Here is a 20,000-nt window from a genome sequence, read left to right on the forward strand (position 1 = left end):
CCCCATCGCTTACTGCTTTCGCTCCCTCTGGGCTCTACACAGTTGCCGGACTGTGGAGCAGGGGCAGCTACCGCTGGCCTCTGGATCTGGGCGGCGGCCTCGTTTTTCTCGACAGCATTTTCCTCTTCTGATTCCTGTTCAGCGTTTCAGTCTTATCGGCGTTAGTCCAACCGCCAGTCATTCGAGCTCGACCTTGTCGTTTGGATCCTCCGTCCCCTTGTCTTGCATCGATTGTCACTCTTGATCCCCAGCCTCGACCGCGGGTAGGAAAGAGAGAGAGAAAGGAGCAGCGCAGGATTTTTTGGGGTTTGCACTATCAGGTGGGCTGAGTGCTGGTGGCACCTGCAGGGGTTGGGAACCTGGCTGTGTTGCCTACGGGGGTTTGTGCGAGGATAGGTAGTTGTCTAGGGACTCCCACATGTTTGACTGTCTGTGTGTCTTTGGTGAGTGTTCCGCTGTTATGGTGTCCGCCCCTCTCAGGAATGTGACCCAGTTGAACCATGTTCTAGACGTGTCTTTCCCTGTGTCTTTCCAGTTGTTCAATACTGTTTTGACCGCTGCTGTCAGTAGCATGTCTATGAGGGCTCTGTCTTCTTTGGCTGTAAAAATCCAGTTGTATGGCGGCCCCAGTGATGTCGTTTATCAGTGTCTCAATTATGTTCCAGAACTTCCTAACCTTGGTGCAGTGAAAGAGCAGGTGTGCGAGATCCCCCCTTTGTTTGTTGCAATTCCAGCAGGAATCGCTGTCTTGGATTCCCACGAAGGCTAGGCGGGCTGGGGTCCAGTATGCCTTGTGTATCAGCCAGAATTTGGTCTGGTCTAAAGTCGCCGTCACCTTTTTCCTTGATGTGGATCTCCATAAATCAGCCTTCTCTTCCTCGCTTAGCACCCTTCCCCCTAGTGTTCCCCAAAAGGTCATGACTTTGTTGTTGAGTTTGGTGGATTTGGGGCACAGGGCTTTGTAGAGGTGCGCTACTTGGTGCCCTAGTTTATTAAGGTTAGTGGCGTATTGCAGGATTGATGGTGTTCGTCCGTTCAGGTCAGCTTTCCTTCTTACTACCTTGATCTTCAAGAAGTTGTACAGTTCTATGCTGTCTAGTTTGTGTTCTTCTTTGAGTGTGTCGAAAGTAATGTGTGCGCCCTGCTTTTGTAGATGGCTTACTGTGGAAATGCCGTGCTTGTACCATGAGTGCATGTCCAATGTTTTGTCCTTGTATTTGATTCTGGGGTTATGCCATATGGACTCAAACGGTGTTTTCTTTATGCTAGTCCCTAGTAGCCTATCTACACTTAAGAGTGCTGTCTTGGTGTTCCTTAGGATGGGGTTGTGTTTGATTGCTGGGTGTCGGGTGGCGGTAAGCAGAGCGATGGGGTTCATCCCTCTCAGTAGTCCTCTTTCTAGCGTGAGCCAGGCCGGGGTATAGTCTTGTTTAGGTGTGAGCCAATACAGTCCCTGTCTTGCTATGCATGCTTTTTGAAATGTTTTGAAGTTTGTTATATTTAGGCCTCCTAGGTCTTTCGTCAGTCTAAGTTTCTGTAGGCTAAATCTGGGTTTCTTCCCCCTCCATAGAAAGGTGTTAAGCATTTTGTCCAATTTTTTGTGGAAGTCCTCTGTGTTAACCAGTGGCAGCATGTTAAGCATGTATTTCACCATTGGCGTGAGCATCATTTTGATCGCCTCCACTCTCCCCCACCATGTGGTGAATTTGGGAGGCCATCCCTCTACTCTTTCTTTTATTTTGCGTAGTATGGCTTGTTCGTTCTGATCTAGTGTGGATCTAAGGTCCCTCTCAAAAAGGAGGCCCAGGTACTTGATGGGTTTCTTTTGCGATGTCAGGCCGGATGTGCCTAGTACTGTCTTTGTGGTGTGGACGTTTAAGGGTTTGCACTCTGATTTTTCCCTGTTCAATTTGTATCCCGAGACCTGAGCGTATTGTTCTATCGTTTCCATCAGGGCCTTGATTGATTTCTCTGGAGTTTCGGTGATTATTAGGACGTTGTCTGCATAGGCCGCTAGCTTAAAGGTTTCCCCTTCCACTGGTATCCCCGCTATGTCTGTGTTGGTTCTAATCATGTTTAGTAGTGGTTCTATCGCTAGAAGGAACAGGGCTGGGGAGAGCGGGCATCCTTGCCGGGTCCCACGCTCAAGGTGGAGTAAGTCTGATGTCCCACCATTGACTACCACTCGTGCTTGGGGATCGTTGTAAAGGGCTAAAACCATCTTCCTGTAGTTGGGACCGAGCCCAAATTTCTGCATGCACTGATCTAGGAATGGCCAGGACACTCTGTCGAATGCCTTCTCTGCATCTAGGGCTATCATTACAGCTGCATTACTACTCTTGGAGGAGTGGTTTATTATGTGGCAAAGCAGCCTTGTGTTGTCGTGGGACATGCGGTTTTTAAGATAGCCTACTTGTGAACAGTGTATGAGTTTGCGTAAGTGTGCGTTGAGCCGGGATGCGAGGATTTTAGCGTAGATTTTACAATCTACGTTTATAAGTGAGATTGGTCTGTAGTTCTTTGCCTGCTGTGTGTCCTTGCCTTCTTTTGGGATTACTATTATGTTGGCCTTCGCCATTGACAGTGTCATCCGTCCATTCTGGACGCAGTTCGTGAAGACTTCCGTCATTGTGGGCTTGAGTATGTGGAGGTACTGTTTGTAGAACCCGGCTGTGAAACCATCTGGCCCCGGTGCTTTGTTATCTTTGAGACTGGCTGTGGTTCTCCCTATCTCGTCCTCTGTGATGTTTAGGTCAAGCATTTCCCGCTCTTTGTCTGTTAGTGTTGCTGTGGATATTCGTTCTAGGAGTTCCTTGCCTCCGTCATCTCGTAAGGTGGCGTCCCTCGTATAGAGTTCTTTGTAGAAGTCTTTGAAGACCTCAAGTATCTCCTTGTTTGCAGTCTGGGATTTGTTATTTCTGTCTTTGATGGCCGCTATCGAGTGTTGTTTCTGTTTTCCCTTAAGGTAAAATGCCAGATTTTTCCCTGCTTTGTTTGCGGTACACAGGTTGATGGCTTTGTACTTGTTTATCCAAGTTCCCGCCCTTTCACTTAGGATTCTGTTCAGTTCATATTTTCGTTTAGTTAGGGTCGTGAGGGTGTTCCTATCCTCTAAGTTTGCTATGTGTCCTGTCTCTAAGTTTTTGATTTCTTTTTCTAGTTCTGCAATCTTTTTGTTTCTTTCTTTATTCAGCCTTCCCTTGATGGCAAGTATTGTCCCCCTGATAGTGATTTTTAGGGCGTCCCAGAGCGAGTTCCTGTCTGTCTCGGGGGTGTCATTAATTGCCAGGTATTCTCTTATTGCTGTCTCTATCTCTGCCTTCGCTGTCGTGTTGGTAAGCAGGTTATCGTCGAAACGCCATCTGCGAGTTGGCTTCTCATTGTGTTTCCCTGATAGGACTAGGCTGATGTGTGAGTGGTCTGAAATACTTTGTGGTCCAATCTCAGTGTGGTCTATGAGGTGGGTGTGTGTGTCTGATATGAGGATGTGGTCTATTCTGCTGTAGGAGTTGAATGGGTTTGAGTAAAATGTGTATTCTCTGGCGTCCGGGTTTTGGAGCCGCAAGGGGTCTTTAAGATTTAGTTTGAAGCACAGGTTCTTCAGGATATTGGCCTTTTGTGATGTTTGGCTATGTCTGTGCGGGTGTCTATCAGTGGCTGGGTCCAGGACCTGGTTCATGTCACCTGCAACTACTAGAAGCTTGCCTAGTGGTACTGTGTGTAGTTGTGCTCCTACCTTGTCCCAGAAGGCCCTGTCATCAGTGTTAGGGCCATAGATGTTGGCCACATGTATTGCTTCTTCGCCTCCCTTCAGGCTGGTCACTAGCATTCTACCTTCGGTGTCCACCTGCATGTTCCCCAATGTTACCTTTGATTTCTTGCTAGTTATTGTTACCACCCCGTTCTTTTTGTTCTGTGCGGGTGATCCCATTACCTCGCCTATCCAGCTATCCTTGAGACGCCCTATGTCTTCAGCTTCTAGCCTGGTTTCTTGCAGTACATAAATGTCGCTTTTGAGCTTCCTTAGGTATTCTAGGACTTTCCTTCTCTTCACCGGGCTATTAAGACCTTTAACGTTCAGGGATACTATCTTGATATCAGTTGCGAGGTTGGTTTGGTTGTTGTGTGTCATTTGCTGTGTTGTGCATCTGGCGGTCTATCTGGCCTCATTCTCAGGGCCTCACTGTGCTGGCCTCCCCCATAATCTTCGCTTACATGTGAGTGGCTGTACTCATTCCTGCGCTGACAGCTCCTAGGGAAAGGTGTGGAAGAGTGATAGATAGAGAGATAGAAGAAAAGAAATAGTGGTACCCCATGTATGTGCTCCCCGCGCCTCCCAACCCCCCTCCCTCCCCCCCTTACTTGCTGAGTGGGTGTGCGACGACAAAGTTCCTTTGCTCCGCATAGTCCCTGAGGTAGTGTTCATGGGTTGAGTCAACAACCTGGCTATCGCGTTTTCTGTCTCTTTTCCTTTCGTGGTCCTGGTCGACAGAGAGGTAGGATGTATCATGTCTGTCAAGTTCGTCCAAGATTCATGATGTTGTCAGCAGTCCCTGAGCGAGACTCCCGGCCACTTGGTTGAGGTAGATTTTCTTGAGGTAGTGTTTTTTCATATGACTGTACTCGTGCTCTCATTCAGATGTTTCAGTATTGTCCGGTGATGCGCTTCTTTTGGCCGCTTCGGGGCTTTTTGTTTCCATCTCTTCCATTGGCGGTCCTTGTATATAGTGTCTCAGGTCTTCTGGGTCCTCAAACACCATTGTCTTCCAATTGTCAGTGACCTTAAAGCGTGCTGGGCCGGCAAAACTAAATCTGATGTTTCTTCTTCGTAGCGTGTCTCTTAGGGCTAAAAAGCCCTTCCTTGTTTCTACCGTTGTTCTGGAGTAGTCCTGTGTCAGCACAATCTTGCTGCTTGCCCATGTGAGGTTCTGAAATGGCATCGGTATGACCCGTTCTCAACGGGTTACAGATTATTGGTCTGGGGCCTTTCCCCATCGCTGGTTTCCCTGCCGGCACTCAATATGCTTTGTGCACTTCAAACTGCCTGTCAAATTTAAGGCCGGTGAGCTTTGGAATCATATCTTCAAGCATGGCCGCGCAGGAGCCCGCCTTATCCTCTGTTCCTTCTGGAACGCCTAAGATCCTTAAATTGCCTCTTCTGTTCCGGTCGTCCTGTTCCGCAAGTTGCCTTTGTATGGCTTTAGTGGCCTTTTGGCACTCTGATATTGCTTTGGTGTTCTGCTCCGTTACGTCCTCCACGTTACTTATGCGCCCCTCTGTGGCTTCAATTCGGATGTTGGTGCTGTGCAGATCAGCTCTTATTGCAGCTAGTTCCAACTGCATATGGTCTATCTTGATTTTCGTTTCTTTCGCCACCGCGTTGCCCTCATTGATTTTCCTGAGGATGGTCATTAAGGTGACTGTCTCGTTTTTTGGCTTTATTGGCGACTCTGTGATGTCCTTCCTTTGTTTTTTTGAGTCTGCGGCTAGCTTGCCTTCGTTGCCTGCCATTTTGCCAATGCCTCGTCTTGTCAGGACACTGCCCAGTCGACCTTCTTTCTGCGTGGATGTCAGCGTTTTTGAAGCCGGAGCACTTATGTATGTTCTATCCCTGCTCGGCTCTCTGATGTATCTGGTCCTTGTCTTGGATTTTGCCCCTGCCAGCGCTTGCTTCGTCTCGTTCGCAGCCGAGCCCGGCTGCTTGTTGCCTGCATGCAGTTCGTGGCCGTGGATTTGTTGTCGTGCAATCGCCTCCGCTGGCTGTGTGCGGTTATGGCTCGAGCTTGTTGACATTGCTAGTTGGGTGGATCCGCTTGCCTTGCGGGATCGTGCTGTTTGGCCCCGCACTACCGCTGCTCGTCTCTTGCCTCTCGTCCCTCGTGGTTTGTTGCTCTGTTGCTCTTAGCCCTCCTTCTTTGCTGTTGCGCCGTATCAGGTGTGCTCGCCTTGCCGGGTTTGGGTAGCGTATTCTTTTTGGCTACCGTCCTGCCTTTGCTCTGGGTGTGGCAGGGTTTTCACAACTATCCTTTGCGCTAGCAACTCTGTTGGCTCCTTGTTTCCGTTCAGTGGCTTCTGGTAATGGCGGCGCCCTTGCAGTTGGTTTTGCTTTTGTTTTCTCTACCGGTGGAGGTCGGTACTCGCAGTTTTCTGGCCTCCCCCTACGCTCGCTTCTTCTTCGGGTAGTTATTTGCTGTGTTTCCCCCTCCCTTGTGCTCCGCCGCCCTTCTCGGCTGCTTGCACTGCGTTTGTGTTTTTCCCGCTGCGGGCGCGCAGGTGAGACTGTGCCTGGGTGAGCGTTTTCCTGGGGGGTGGGGGGTGGCCTTGAGTTATGTCTGCTTTTTCTCGGCTCCTTTGCCAGGTTCGTTCGGGTTGTGGGCTCGGGGGGTCGGGATCCCCTTACCTCCCACTGGGCGCCATCTTGTCTCCAAACTTGCTTCTGCAGCCGAGGTGAGTGGCAAAGCTAAAGATATTGGTGCAATGTGTTTGTGAAGGTAAAAAGGGGGCTGATGTACTTAGAGTGGGTGTGAAGTGCTGAACGGTTTGTGTAAAATGCAAGGTTGGACTCCCTGTCAAACGTCCCATTGGGAGGAGAGTGGACCTGACGGCTGCCTACATACCAAGAGCCTGGGTAGTACCTCAGACTGGAACTGGCATCCAGAAGAGAGCACACAAGGCACTTGAAGCCCAACTGAGAGGAGAGTGAAGGGTGGCCTCAGCCCTCCCGCACTTCTGTCCACTGTACGTACTGCACTGCAAACCCTGCTCAGAAGGGAGTGCGGTCAGGCCAAAGTCTCACTGCACATGAGCGTGCATGCACAAACCACAGCAGCACTCTCCACTTCACAGCGGACCACACTGATACACTGAGCACCACTGTGTAGATGCTTTATTTAGACAATCAAGTCCATTAAAGTGCTAAGTGCAAGTTTAAAAGTGCATTGAAAAAGGTCAACAGCGTAATGCAAACATTTTGCCTTCACATTTAAAAAAAAATGATATCAAAAACATATATCTTTAAGGAATTTACGCTTTAAAAATTATTTCTCAACAGCACTGCAGCCCACTCGACACCCCTTCTCCCCAGACCAAACTTTGGATGAGCGGCACATCACCCAGCGGACACTGCTTCCCACCATGAGGCATGGCTTCATTGAGCACCACTCTACTCCAGTTCACCCCTGGCACTGTCTACTACAGCACTTCACTGCACACCAAAACAAGGCACTGTTTGTCATGACATCTGGGATTTGAGCGTTTCAACAGAAGCAAAAGTACTCTGAGGCGTGCAAAATGATGCGTGCACCATTTTTTTATTTAACGAACAATGAATAAAAAAACTAAAAATAAGGAAAAATCCCTTTCGCTCTACCTTATACTTTTTTTTTTTAAATGATCGATCTAACTTGGAACAATAAGTGAAAAAGAAGGTATATCATTACAAAATAACAGGACTGCATGGATCATAAAGCTTGTTATGTTTCGCCTAGACTGAGCAAGCACTGTCTCTGCGAGGCTTTTGTTTAAATACAGCGAGTTACAGCCGCTCATAGCTTACCATTTGTTAGTTTCAGCGTCGCTCTTATTTGCTTTGCTCCTGTTTGGCACTTTATGAGAGTGTCAAGTCCTCTTCTTGTGTTTGGCCCTCCCCGGGAGCATAGGCCTAGTACTTGTGTCCATCCACTACTCCCGTTATTTTAGGTACTTTTTCCTTTGTGTTCAAGCACTCCATGTGAGTGCTTGGTTTTCAGTCTATCCTCAATATGCCCATCTATGCAGCTTTTATTCCTTTTCCATGTTGCTTCTTTTTCCTCCCACCCCCTTACACTGCACCACTTCAGCCTGTGCCACTGCACTCTACGACACTGCACTCTACTCTGCTGCACTGTATGCCGCTGCAGTCAACACCACTGTACTCTACTTTGGACCACTCTACTGTACATCGATGCATTCTGCACCACTGCACGCTACTCTGCACTACTCTACTATACGCCACTGCACTCTACACCCTTCTACTCAACTCTGCACCACTACACTCCTCACTTCTACACGCTATGCCACTGCACTCTGTGCCACTCTAAGCCGCTCTATGCTGCACCAATCTACTCTGCACCAATCTACTCTGCACCACTCTACTCTGCACCAATCTACTCTGCACCACTCTACTCTGCACCAATCTACTCTGCACCACTCTACTCTGCACCAATCTACTCTGCACCACTCTATTCTGCACCACTCTACTCTTTTCCACTCTACTCTGCACCACTCTACTCTGCACCAATCTACTCTAGGTCACTGCACTGTATGCTACCGCAGTCTGTGCTACTACACTCTATGCCACTTTACTCTAATATACATCACTGCACTCTACTGCACTGTACTCTACTCTATGCCACTCCACTCCACTCTACGTCAATCCATGCTACTCTACTCCACTGTATGCCACTCTAAGCCACTTCACGCCACTCCACTACACACAGTGCCACTCTATGCCACTCTACGTTATGTCACATCATTCCACACTACTCTATGCCACTCTACTCTACTCTACGCCACTCAAAACCACTCTACTCCACTCTCTGCCATTCCACACTACTCTATACTATGCCACTCCAGTCTACTCTACTCCACTCCACATCACTTCATGACACTCCACCCTAGTCTACCTAGTCTACCTCACTCCACCCTACACCACTCCATTCTACTCAACTCTACTCTATGGCCACTCCACTCTATGCCACGGCACTCAACACCACTCTCCTCTATGCCAGTGAACCCCACGCTACTCTACGACACTCCACGCTACATCACCTCACTCTATGCCGCTCCAAGCCAATTTACTGCACTCTACTCTACACCTTTCCACATCACTCTACCCCATGCCACTCCAAGCCACTCTACTCTACTCCACTCCACACTGGTATGAAACAAAGCTAAAAGACATTGGCAATGCCAATAGGTCTTGTTTAGGCAAAACACTTGTTTTTGTTTGCTTTTTCTTGCCACCGCACAGCTTCAAGGACGCTGTACAGTATCGATTAAAAACACTGGCAGTGACTGGCAAAATCAATCAGTCCCAAAAGCGAGACCTATTGACTTTACCAATGCCTGACATTTTTCAAGGTTTCTCTCCAGGGCCCATATCTGGTGCTGTTAATCAAATGTTTACTATCTGCTTTGGTGGCTGGAGAGTGTGAAGGAGTATCGGTGGTGAGCAGCGATGGAAAGCGGATGGTGCCAGTAAGGAGTGTGTTATGTGTGAATGCCTCTCTGACGTCAGCAGGGGGCTCGGTGACTCAGTGAGTGAGGCTGGTGCAGTCTCAGCGTGTCCTGTATCCGGGCTTCCCAGCACATGGGCGTCCGGTCAGATATAGCACATTACAGCCCGGGCCTGGAATAGCAGCGGCGGTCTGAATAAGAGACCGGAGGGAGGGCAGAGGAAGGACAGAGAGGGCGGGTTACAGCTGAGGAGCCTCCAAGCAGACAGACAGAAAGAGACAGAGAAACCGTCAGACTGACTGCAGAGATACACAGGCAAGCGGCGAAACAGAAAGACAAAGAGACAGACATAGGAGCAGAAGAACAGACAGACGGACTCCTCCGAGATGTCGGGGTGCACTGTGGTCCAGCGGGGTGCAGGGATGCGGGGTGCAGCCGAGCTGAGCTGCCAGGTGCAGGAAGAGAACAAGGCCCGGAGGGAGCTCTACACGGCGGAGTGGAGGGACCTCAGTCTGTCCAGCAGGGCTGAGAAGGGGTGAGTGTCTGTGGGATGGACAGGGGAAGTAGGTGAGTGGGGGAGGAGTGGTTTTAGTGTGGCAGGAGTGTGAGTGAAAGTGCGAGTTTGTGCGGTATGAGAGGGTCTGGAACTGAGAATGACTTAAGACATGAATTGTGAGCACGAGAGGTGGATAGACTGAGGTAATATGGCAGAGAGAGAGAGAAAGAGAGAAAGAAAGAGAGAGCAAATCCGTGAAGAGAATCAGTGAGACAGTGAGTGAGAATGACAGGTGAGTGAATACAGTTCATAGAGATAGGCATCGTGAACGAATAATGAGCGAGTATGGGTCAGGCTGGACTCTGGAGGCGAGGAGGAGTGAGTGCGCGCAGGTGAGCATGGGTCCCCGGGTGTAGATGTCTGAGATCACGTCTAAAGACAGGTGGTGGTGAGTGAGTGAGTGAGTGAGTGGGAAGTGAAAGTAAGTCATGCATGGTGATGCGCAATGGGTCTGAGTTGTCCTGGTGATGGGCAGATTCAATATGTGAGGGTAAGTGGCTGCATGGGTGTGGGATGGGCATGGGGTATGAGAAAAGTGAGTCTTTGACTGATGATTGAGTCTGAATGGGTCGGAATGAATGGGCTGTAGGGCTAGGCTTCAGACATGTGGATATGTGAGTACCTCTACTCGAGCCAGCCAGGGTAAGCGCAGGCTTTTGGGGGGCAGTGTGCACGACGAAGGATGAGTAAGTGTATTGTTATTGTTAGCAGGGCTCCTAAATGGTGCTGGAGGAGTGAGTGTGACTCCAGGCTCTGCTTGGAGTCTAAGCCATGTGAGTGAGTTTGGCTCTGTGTGTCTGCTTGGGTGATGGTGACTGCAGCTCTGGAACCAGTCAGTGTGAGTTAGTGCGGCTCTGCGGGTCGGGTGTCAGTGGCACTGTATGAGTGGCGCACTGCGTGATAGAATATGGCTTTAAAGGGTGGTGAGGGCCGTGAGTGTTAGAGTGAGTAAGTATGGCCCATGATCAGGGCAATGATTTGCTCCCTTCCCCTTTAACTACACTTCTCAGATCCTGAAAGCCAGTCCATTTCCACTGGTGCTCCAGGGAGTTGAAGGGGCTCATGTCCCAGTTCCATTCATATTGGGCCCCACCACCCCAGCTGCTGAATGCTGCCCCATGCCAGGCGGCAGCACAGAATTATAAAATATACACGACCCAGTGCCACACACATACATAAATATAGCTATATATCTTTAAATTAAACTCTTTGAAACAATTCACAAGTGTAAATATTTGATTAAAATGTTTCAATATGACTTTGTAAGTGTGTGTGTTAGTGTGCCCCCTTAAAAACCTCTCCTAGAGACACCGCTCTTCATTTCTGCCAATGGACTTGCCAGGAACATTACTACTTCTGCTGTTGGAGCTCAATAAGTGCTCACTAATGGTGGCCATGCAGCAGCCAATCTAAGCCCTTCCAGCAGACCTTCGGTGCCTTCTCAAGCCCAGCTTAGGGGAGCACCAGGCACTTTCCTGGCAGCCTATCATTCAATTGATGAGTTACCCAGTTATTGCGCCTTGCCTAGTTTCTTACGAGTGTTGCATTCTGGGTAGCGTGCTCAACAGGAGGCCCTCTGGTGTTGACGTTGACATCACTTTGCCCACTGTCACTTCACTCCCTCTGAGGTTCACATAGGAATACCTTCCCTTAGCCGTAGAAGCATCTGTACGTTAGCTATCCCAGGTTGTAAGGTCCCAAAAGCTGCTAGGAATGGGCCCTGCATCAGGAAGAGCTCTGTCATTCAGCTTTACTTTGGGTTGTCCACGTTGAGTGACACATTTCGCCTCCTGAACTGTCTAGCTCACCCAGTCGGATGATCTATGCTGCCATTCTTTGGATTTTATATGGCCTATGAAATGTTTGGGCCCGGAAGGAGCACTCAGTAATAGCTTCCTCACTGGGAGACGCTCCCATATGAATCCAATACATTAGGCTGGACATAGTATAAGTTCTCTAGCAGGAAGTGCTCTATTGTTGATTTTGACATTAAGTTTATCTTGCATTTTGCGTAATGATGGTACACATAGGGATTCAGTTGTTCATGGCCTCTTTTCCTCTACCTACAGCTGTTGTATGAGAGAAGCCGATGACCAGCGGAAGGAGACCTACACCAAGTGTCACGAGGTCCGATTTCTGGTGCAGAGGTCTCCGTGGAACGTCATGAAGCTTGGCCGTCTCGGTGGGGTGCAGACAGAGTACCACCTACCCTACCAGCGGGCCCTGCCCCTGCCTATCTTCAAACCTGTGGACCTGAGTGGCAAAATAGAGAGGGCGCCCACCCCTCAGGAGCTGAGTAGAATGATGGCGTTCGAGAGGGCCTTGAGCCACTCAGGTGACGGTCTGTGCCGGGACAAGAAGATGATCTCCGAAATCACCAAGGATCTTCCCCAGGTCATGCAGATGCCACACATGGAGTTTGGTAAGGTGCCCCTGCCACGGTCCCTGTCCAGAACCTTGTCCCAGGAGGCCAGACGAGGCTGAGGGAGAGAATGGTCAGGCAGCTGGCACACATGGATATTGGGAAGATGTTCCTGCCACCCTCCCTGTCCAGAAGCTTCACCAGAAGACCAACAGTTGTTGAACGCAATAGAAAGAACCTGTTCAAACTGACTTAATGCACCCTATCTTACTTTAAACTATTTTTCTTCAACATGTTGGCGTGGTGCATGGACTGGGAGAGTACGCGGTTCAGGAAACTTGATTAAGTGGGTCTGGCCCGGAAAATTGACTCAGGCCAGGACCTCTGGGGTTTGTCTGGGCTACTAATCATAATAATGATCTCTAAACAGGATCCAGTATCTCCTGACCTCATCTATGTGTTTTTTATGCTGTATTGTATTTGAAAATTGTCTTAGCCATAGAGCTTCACATTGTCAACAATCAAGCACAGTAAAAGCAGTCAATGAATTGATTAGGATGATAAAAAGGAGACAAGGAAGAATTCCCTGAACAGAAAATATAGAATTGACTGAAGGAATAGTCTCAAATAGCAAATGAGAGAAGTACCTAAGTATGAGAAAGAGTGAAGGGCGGAGGAAGGGAATGGCCAAATTATTACAATAGTGAGGAGCACTGAGTGAGAATGAGCAGAGATGAGATGGAGCAATGGGGAAGAGGATTGACCAAGACTGAGAAGTAGAGTGGAGACCACACGTAGAAAGTTAGAGCACCGGCGAAAGTTAGGAGGAGCCAGGTCACAGATAGGTAAAGACAGAGTAAAGAAAGTTCTGGGATGGGAACAATAGGGTAGCTGAGGGAGCTCCATGAGATGGACAGAGACACGCGGAGAACAGAGAGGATTAAAGAGGAGGCAGGTGGGTGAATTAAAAATAAATTGAAGAAGAAATTGAAGAGGTGCCGCACACAGGGGAATCAACCAATCAGAAGAGGGGAAGACAGTGCCACTGGAGGTGGGTAAAAGTATTATAGCTCGTCAAAAAATGGGTGAGGCTAAGGAGGGAAGACCAATCAAAAGTGAGAAAACTAGTGATAACTGGAGGTCAGCAGAAGCACTGAATACAGTAAAGACAGTTGCAATAGCCCATGAAGACAAATTAGTAAACAAGGAGTACGGGTATTGATACCTGGAGTAATGGAGAGAGAAGAGGAGAGTTTGCTATAGTCGCCATAAGTGGGAAGGGTATGCCCAGACGTGAGTGCCTTGCTCACTGTGCCCCTGGATTAAAGCTAGCCTGAAACTGGTCCCAGGATGCATGTTTTCCAGTCCAGCGACGACTTGGCCTGGCAATTCAGGTGGACTGTTCTCGTGAGCAGTAGGGCCAAGACTGATTGGCACATGGCAGATCTGTGACTGGGGGTGAATGTTTGACAATTTTCAGCATTTAAGCCAGCATCTTTTTGTGTTGCTAAACAGGAATGGGAAAACAGCTGTATGGACTTTTGTAGAGACTGAATGGGCATGTTCACAAAATATACTTATAATAGAAGAAATGTGAAGCAAAAGGACCAGGTGGTAAAGGAGGCTTCACAAAGCTCAGGAAGGTGTTTATTCTGGACAGCTAGTAGAGAGTCTGACACCTACCTCACTTAGCCAACCACCATGCCCTCTTTGAATAGTGTATTTTCAAACCCAAAAACAGATCTAGTAAACACGACAATGGCATATTCTTATAATTTCTTGGCCCATGATTATAATATTTCATTTTATCAGCACGAAAGAGCTTGTTCAATTCAGCAACAAGGACATTTACGAACTAAGGGACACACGTATCAATGAGTTTTACCCATTCCGTGTCTATAGAAAATTGCTTTCGTACATGAGGTGATAATTTCCTAGCCAACAATAATGTTCCTCTGAATCCACTATCAATGTACTCCACCTTTGACGATGATGAATATAAGACTTTTGCCTAAAAAGTGTTATTTCCCAAATCTTGATTAGCAGAACTTTGTGCAAGATGTGGTGTTTTGTTAATATAAAATATCAGAATTGTGTTCAATATGTTGTACTCCACTAAAACCTTAAATTTGCCCAAAGGGTGGCCGCTGCTATGTTCGAATAGCTTTGGGAGCTACTGCCTTGACACTCCTTGTCTTAAAAAGTCCCAGACCCTCCTTTAGGCAGAGTTGGTGGGATCTAAGACTCTGGACACTGGGGTCTGTCAGCGCTTTATACCCAACAGAAAGCTCATTTGTTGCATTTGCATCTTTTGAAATGTGCTTATTTTATCTCTCAGGCTCATGAAGTCTTTTAAAAATTATGTTTTTTTACATCTGTATATATGATCATCTGTACATAATTGTTATTTTGTTTACACTTTATGAGGTGTTATCTTTTGTGTATACTTTTAAATCTGTACAGCCCTCTGCAGATAGCTTCGGGCTCAATGGATATGTAAAGTCTCTGCTGTCCCAGCATCTGTAGGGACAGAAGTCTCGGCCATTTGTAACATGAAAGACTAAATAAACGTGATCCCTTTGTACCCAGAATCGGCTATAGAGACAAGTTTGTAAAGATAAAGGCAGGGGAGAGGATAATTAGGGACTGGGGAAGTAGTTTAGGGGTGGGGGCAAGAAGAACTACATGGGCGGCAGAGGGGAGACAAGAGAAACTCCTCAGTCCAGAGATTTTAGGACAAGGTGTAGGAGCAGAAGCAACATTGTAAACATATGAGGGTGGAGAGCGTGAGTACTGTGGGCTAGAGAGAGTGACTACTTTAGGGATGGAGAGAGTATGTATGTTTGTGTGTATGTATGTGGTATTTCTATAGTGTGAACTTAGCCAAATCCCAGCGGGGCACTGTACATGGTCAAAGACAAGCGTAGAGACAACAAACAATAGGAGAGGTCGCTGGTGTGCGGACTGGTAATGGATTGTGATGCAGCCGTGGCCAGTCCATTAGGGCTGAGTGACCACAACCCCATTTTTTGCCCCTCACAAATAGTATCTGTCACACTGAACAAAGGTCAGCCTGGCGGACACTGCTCATTTTCTGGACAGGCAGCCAGGAGCCAGACATGCTTTAAATGCGCCCGCCACTGACTGCCTGAGCTGAACTTTGCTGGGCTGAGGATGTCCCAGCTCCTGTGGGCGTGACCTCCTCAGTTCAGCAAAGGTCCCTGAGGCCCTCCCCTCAGTTACGAGGGGTAGCATCACTGATTGCCTCACGCCTGGGTGCTTCAGTTTTAAACCCTGATGTGCCTAGGGCCGAGTGTCAATCAGTGACACTTCATCACAGAGTGGGGTGGGGTCAGCAGTCTCACTGACCCCATCCCACTCTGTGATGATGTTGGTCAGCCAATGAGGGAAGGCAGCAGTCCCAAGCATCCTGGGACCTCCGAGGCAGAGCTGCAGGTAAGTGCGTGTATTTTTTGTAATTAATGTTTAGTGCGTGCATGCATGTATGTATGAATGTTTGGTAATGAGTGTTGTGAATGGATGTGTTTGTGTGTGTGCGCTTGTGAATGCATGGCTGTGAGTGTGTATGTGTATGTGTGTGTCCTATCCGCCCCCTTTCTCCTAAACGTACCGGCCGCCACTGTTGTGATGTTGTGTACTTCAAAGAGGTGAGTTTTCAACTCTTCCTAAACTGGAGCAGCGCTGGGGCAGTCCTTTTAGATACGGGGAAGTTGTTCCGAATCATGGGTGCATCGATGGAAAAGGCCTGATGCCTTTTGTTTTGCTTTTCTACACTTTCTAGTCTGCAGTTTAATGGTGCGCTGCCTGCGGTGTGCCGAAAATCACCAGAGAGGGTATAGGCTTGTCTGTAGTATAAACATGGGTGCAATTGTGATGGCTTTGTAAATAATGCAGCGGTAGGCAGACAAAATATTGATTTTTAAATATCGACATACAATAATGTCGATGTTCAAATATCAACTGTACATAATATAGAAGGTAAGTTATATCGATATATTTAATATTGATGTTTGTAATATCGATGTTAGTAATATCGATGTTAGTAATTTCGATGTTACTAATATCGATTTTATATGATTTTTATGTATATTATTATGTACTTAATATGTGTTTAATTTTTATTTATGTAATTTACGTAAATTTTATATTTTAGTAGTGTAGCGGGTTGTGGGTTTATAGGGGAATAGGGTGGGAAGTAATTTACTTATACTAAATTAATTATTACATATTAGGAATTATAAAGTAATTTTATTTAATTGGTAATTAATTTTAATTAACTGGTAATTAATTTTAAATAATTGATAATTATGTTCTGTAGTGGGTTATGGGTTTATAGGGGAATAGGGTGGGAAGTAATTTAATTATACTAAATTAATTATACATTTTTAGGATTTATAAATTAATTTTAATTAATTGGTAATTCATTTTTATTAAATGGTAATTAATTTTAATGATTGATTAATTGATAATGATGTTCCTTCGCGGGTTATGGGTTTATTGGGGAATAGGGTGGGAAGTAATTTAATTATACTAAATTAATTAGTATTTTTTAGGAATTATAAATTAATTTGAATTAATTGGTAATTAATTTTAATTCATTAGTAAATAATTTTAATTAATTGATTAATTGATAATTATGTTGTTTAGTGGGTTATGGGTTAATAGGGGAATAGGGTGGGAAGTAATTTAGATGTAATTAAGTAATAATGTATTTTAATCAATTGTTTTGTTAATTATATTATTGTTAATTAAATATTAATTGGTCATTAATTATTATTAATTGGTATTTATTATTAATTTATTTTTACTTAATTATTTATTGCTAATCATGTTTTTATCATTATGTATTGGTATTTGTAAATAGTTTATATTTATTTAATAATTAATTTTTTACTATTTTAAAATATTAATTTATTTATAAGTATGTTATTTTTAACTTCGACGCTATCCAATACTTTCCCTACTTTTGCACTTTCGGGAGTTGGAATAGTAATTTTTACCCCTACGCTATCCAACACTTTCCCTACTGTTGCACTCTCTGGAGTGGGAATAGGAATGTTTACCCCTACGCTAACCAACACTTTCGCTACTACCGCACTCTCTGGAATGGGAATAGTAATTTTTACTCCTACGCTATCCAAGATTTTTTCTACTGTTGCACTCTCTGGAGTGGGAATAGTAATGTTTACCCCTACGCTATCCAACACTTTCCCTACTGTTGCACTCTTTGGAGTGGTAATAACAATTTTTACCCCTACGCTATCCAACATTTTCCCTACTGTTGCACTCTCTGGAGTGGGAATAGTAATTTTTACCCCTATGCTATCCAACACTTTCCCTACTGTTGCACTCTCTGGAGTTGGAATAGTAATTTTAACCCTACGCTATCCAACACTTTCCCTACTATTGCACTCTCTGGAGTGGGAATAGTAATTTTTAATCCTACGCTATCCAACACTTTCTCTACTGTTGCACTCTCTGGAGTGGGAATAGCAATTTTTGCCCCACGCTATCCAATGCTTTCCCTACTGTTGCACTCTTTGGAGTGGGAATAGTAATTTTTACCCCTACGCTATCTAACACTTTTCCTACTGTTGCACTCTCTGGAGTTGGAATAGTAATTTTTACACCTACGCTTTCCAACACTTTCCCTACTGTTGCACTCTCTGGAGTGGGAATAGTAATTTTTACCCCTACGCTATCCAACACTTACTTACTTTTTTAAATTTATTTTAAATTGTTATTAATTTTTATTTATATTATTATTTTATGTGTACACATTTATTTTTTATTTATAATATTGTTATTAATTTATAAGTTATTACAATTATTTTGAAAGTTATTAATAAGGAAGTATATGCTATGTAGTATATGAATATTATTAATTATTTTTTTATTAAATTATGTATTATTTATTAATTTTAAATATAACATATTTTTTATTATGTTGATTACATTTATACGTTTTATTTTATTTATATTACATATATTTTTAATTTAAAAAACAATATTTTTTAATAACGATATTTTTTACATCTATATTTTTTTCTTGATATTTTTGTACTTACCTTGTTAGAGATAGCATGTCGATTATTTTTGTAATCGACATTTTTGTTGCGATATTTTTGTAGGTAGATATTTTGTCATACATTCAATGCAGCTGGGTTTATAGATGGTGTAGGGATGTAGGGAGGCAAGGGCAGGGCATGGAGCTGTATCGGGATGGGGCAAGAGTGAGTTCTCAAAGCTGGAGAGAGTCAGTCCTTGGGTGCATCCTTGAGGATAAAGAGTGAGTCTGTGAGTCTACACAGTGAGTCCTTGGAGCCGAAGAGAGTCAGCCCGTGAGACTGATAAGTGTGAGTACCTGGCATTGTTAAGAGTTAAGTAAAACCAAAGGGGATGATGGACGGAATGTTGAACAATGCAAGCACTCACCCCCAGCCAATTGATCTGGGTTTAATCCATCATCATTCTTTAGCTCACTCCGCCACCCCAGTTCAGACATGGCCATATGCAAATCCGTCGGACCCAGAGCCTCATGGGAACAGTCCAGCCTGAACTGCCAAGCCATGTTTTCCCTGGACCTGAAACAAGCTTCCTGGGACCGGTTTCTGGCTAATCAGCCGTCATCAGCCAGGCTTGTTAAGAGTTATTCATTGGGGCTGGAGGAAGTGACTCCTTGAGGCTGCTGAGTGTGAATTCTTGGGGCCTTAAAGATGAGTCCTTGTAGCAGAAGACAGTATGTATTTAGAACTGATGAGAGTGCTGCACTGAGGATGTAGAGAGTGAGTCCTTGATGCTGTAGAAAGTGAGCCCTTGAAGTTTATGAGAGTGGGTCCTAATGACTGGATAAAATCAGTCTTTGAGGCTGGATAGAGTGAATCATTCGCGCTGGCGGCAGTTAGTTCTTAGGGCTGCAGAGTGATTCCTTACAGAGACTGTGATTGAATCTTTGCTTACAGAATGAGTCTTTATAGAGTGTGGAAATGAATCCCCTGTGAGCCTTTCTGTACACCTTGTGCAGATAATACAGCTCCTGTTGCATCATCGAAGACTACTGATGCTCTCACACATATGTTAGTTGCAGGTAGCTCTGCTGTTGCCTTTCTGCACACCTTGTGCCGGTAGTATTCCTATTGTCACATTATTTCTGTACATCATGTGCCTGCAATATTACTGCTCTTGTCCTGCTGCCGAGATCTTTTGCCAGGAGTGCGGGTACTGACATTCTGTTTCTGCAATGATAGTGTTAAAAACTCCTTCATTTACGCCGTCTCTGTATGCCTCTTTAAGGCACATGATAATGATTCTCCCCTGTAGTAGGTGTCATAAAGTGAGGCTGAAATAACATACCCTACCCGTAGATGTAAATTCAGAACTAAGCCCATGCTCTCAGCTAGCCCTTTATATCCTGATGCTGCCCTCGGGCCATGTGCATAGATGCAAGCGCCGGGTGTACACTGGTGACAAATGGCACTTAATATCCCTCTACAATGTAGATTTCTGGGATTTAGATGCTTATCTTGTGCCTCCCCATAAGTCGACTACAACTGCTCAATGGGACAAACACTCTGAGAGAAGCAAGGAAGAAGGATAAGGGCAGGGACAAATATTATGGAAGGAAATGGCCCTTTTTGAATGATCTGTATTTTGACCCTGAGAGTGCACCGAGGCCTGCCCACCGGACCTCAGTGCCAGTGTCCTAACCCTGTGCAATGTACATGTTTAATTGATTATCCCCAATTGGCATAGGTTTAACTTACTTATGAGTTCCTAGTATATGGTACTAAGGGTAACTAGGGCCTGTAAGTTCAAGTGTCCGCCCAGGGTTGCAGCACTGATTGT

At 45.7% G+C, this 20,000-nt stretch overlaps 1 protein-coding gene across 1 annotated transcript; it reads left to right on the forward strand.

Moving 5' to 3' along the window:
• The first annotated feature begins 9,454 nt into the window (after positions 1 to 9,454).
• Positions 9,455 to 13,096, forward strand: LOC147717548 (telethonin-like). The gene is made up of 2 exons (XM_086924353.1): positions 9,455 to 9,751; positions 11,842 to 13,096. The coding sequence occupies exons 1-2, from the start codon at positions 9,603 to 9,605 to the stop codon at positions 12,254 to 12,256; spliced, it is 564 nt and encodes a 187-aa protein (XP_086780479.1). The 5' UTR covers positions 9,455 to 9,602; the 3' UTR covers positions 12,257 to 13,096.
• The last annotated feature ends 6,904 nt before the right edge of the window (positions 13,097 to 20,000 follow it).

This window comes from Lissotriton vulgaris, chromosome 5 (genome assembly GCF_964263255.1).
Source record: "Lissotriton vulgaris chromosome 5, aLisVul1.2, whole genome shotgun sequence".
NCBI classification, from domain to species: Eukaryota; Metazoa; Chordata; class Amphibia; order Caudata; family Salamandridae; genus Lissotriton; species Lissotriton vulgaris.

Coding starts and splice junctions, on each gene's coding strand:
- LOC147717548 (XM_086924353.1), top strand. CDS start 9,603: ATGTCGGGGTGCACTGTGGTCCAGCGGGGTGCAGGGATGCGGGGTGCA. Junction 9,752..11,841: donor TCCAGCAGGGCTGAGAAGGG/GTGAGTGTCTGT, acceptor CTCTACCTACAG/CTGTTGTATGAGAGAAGCCG.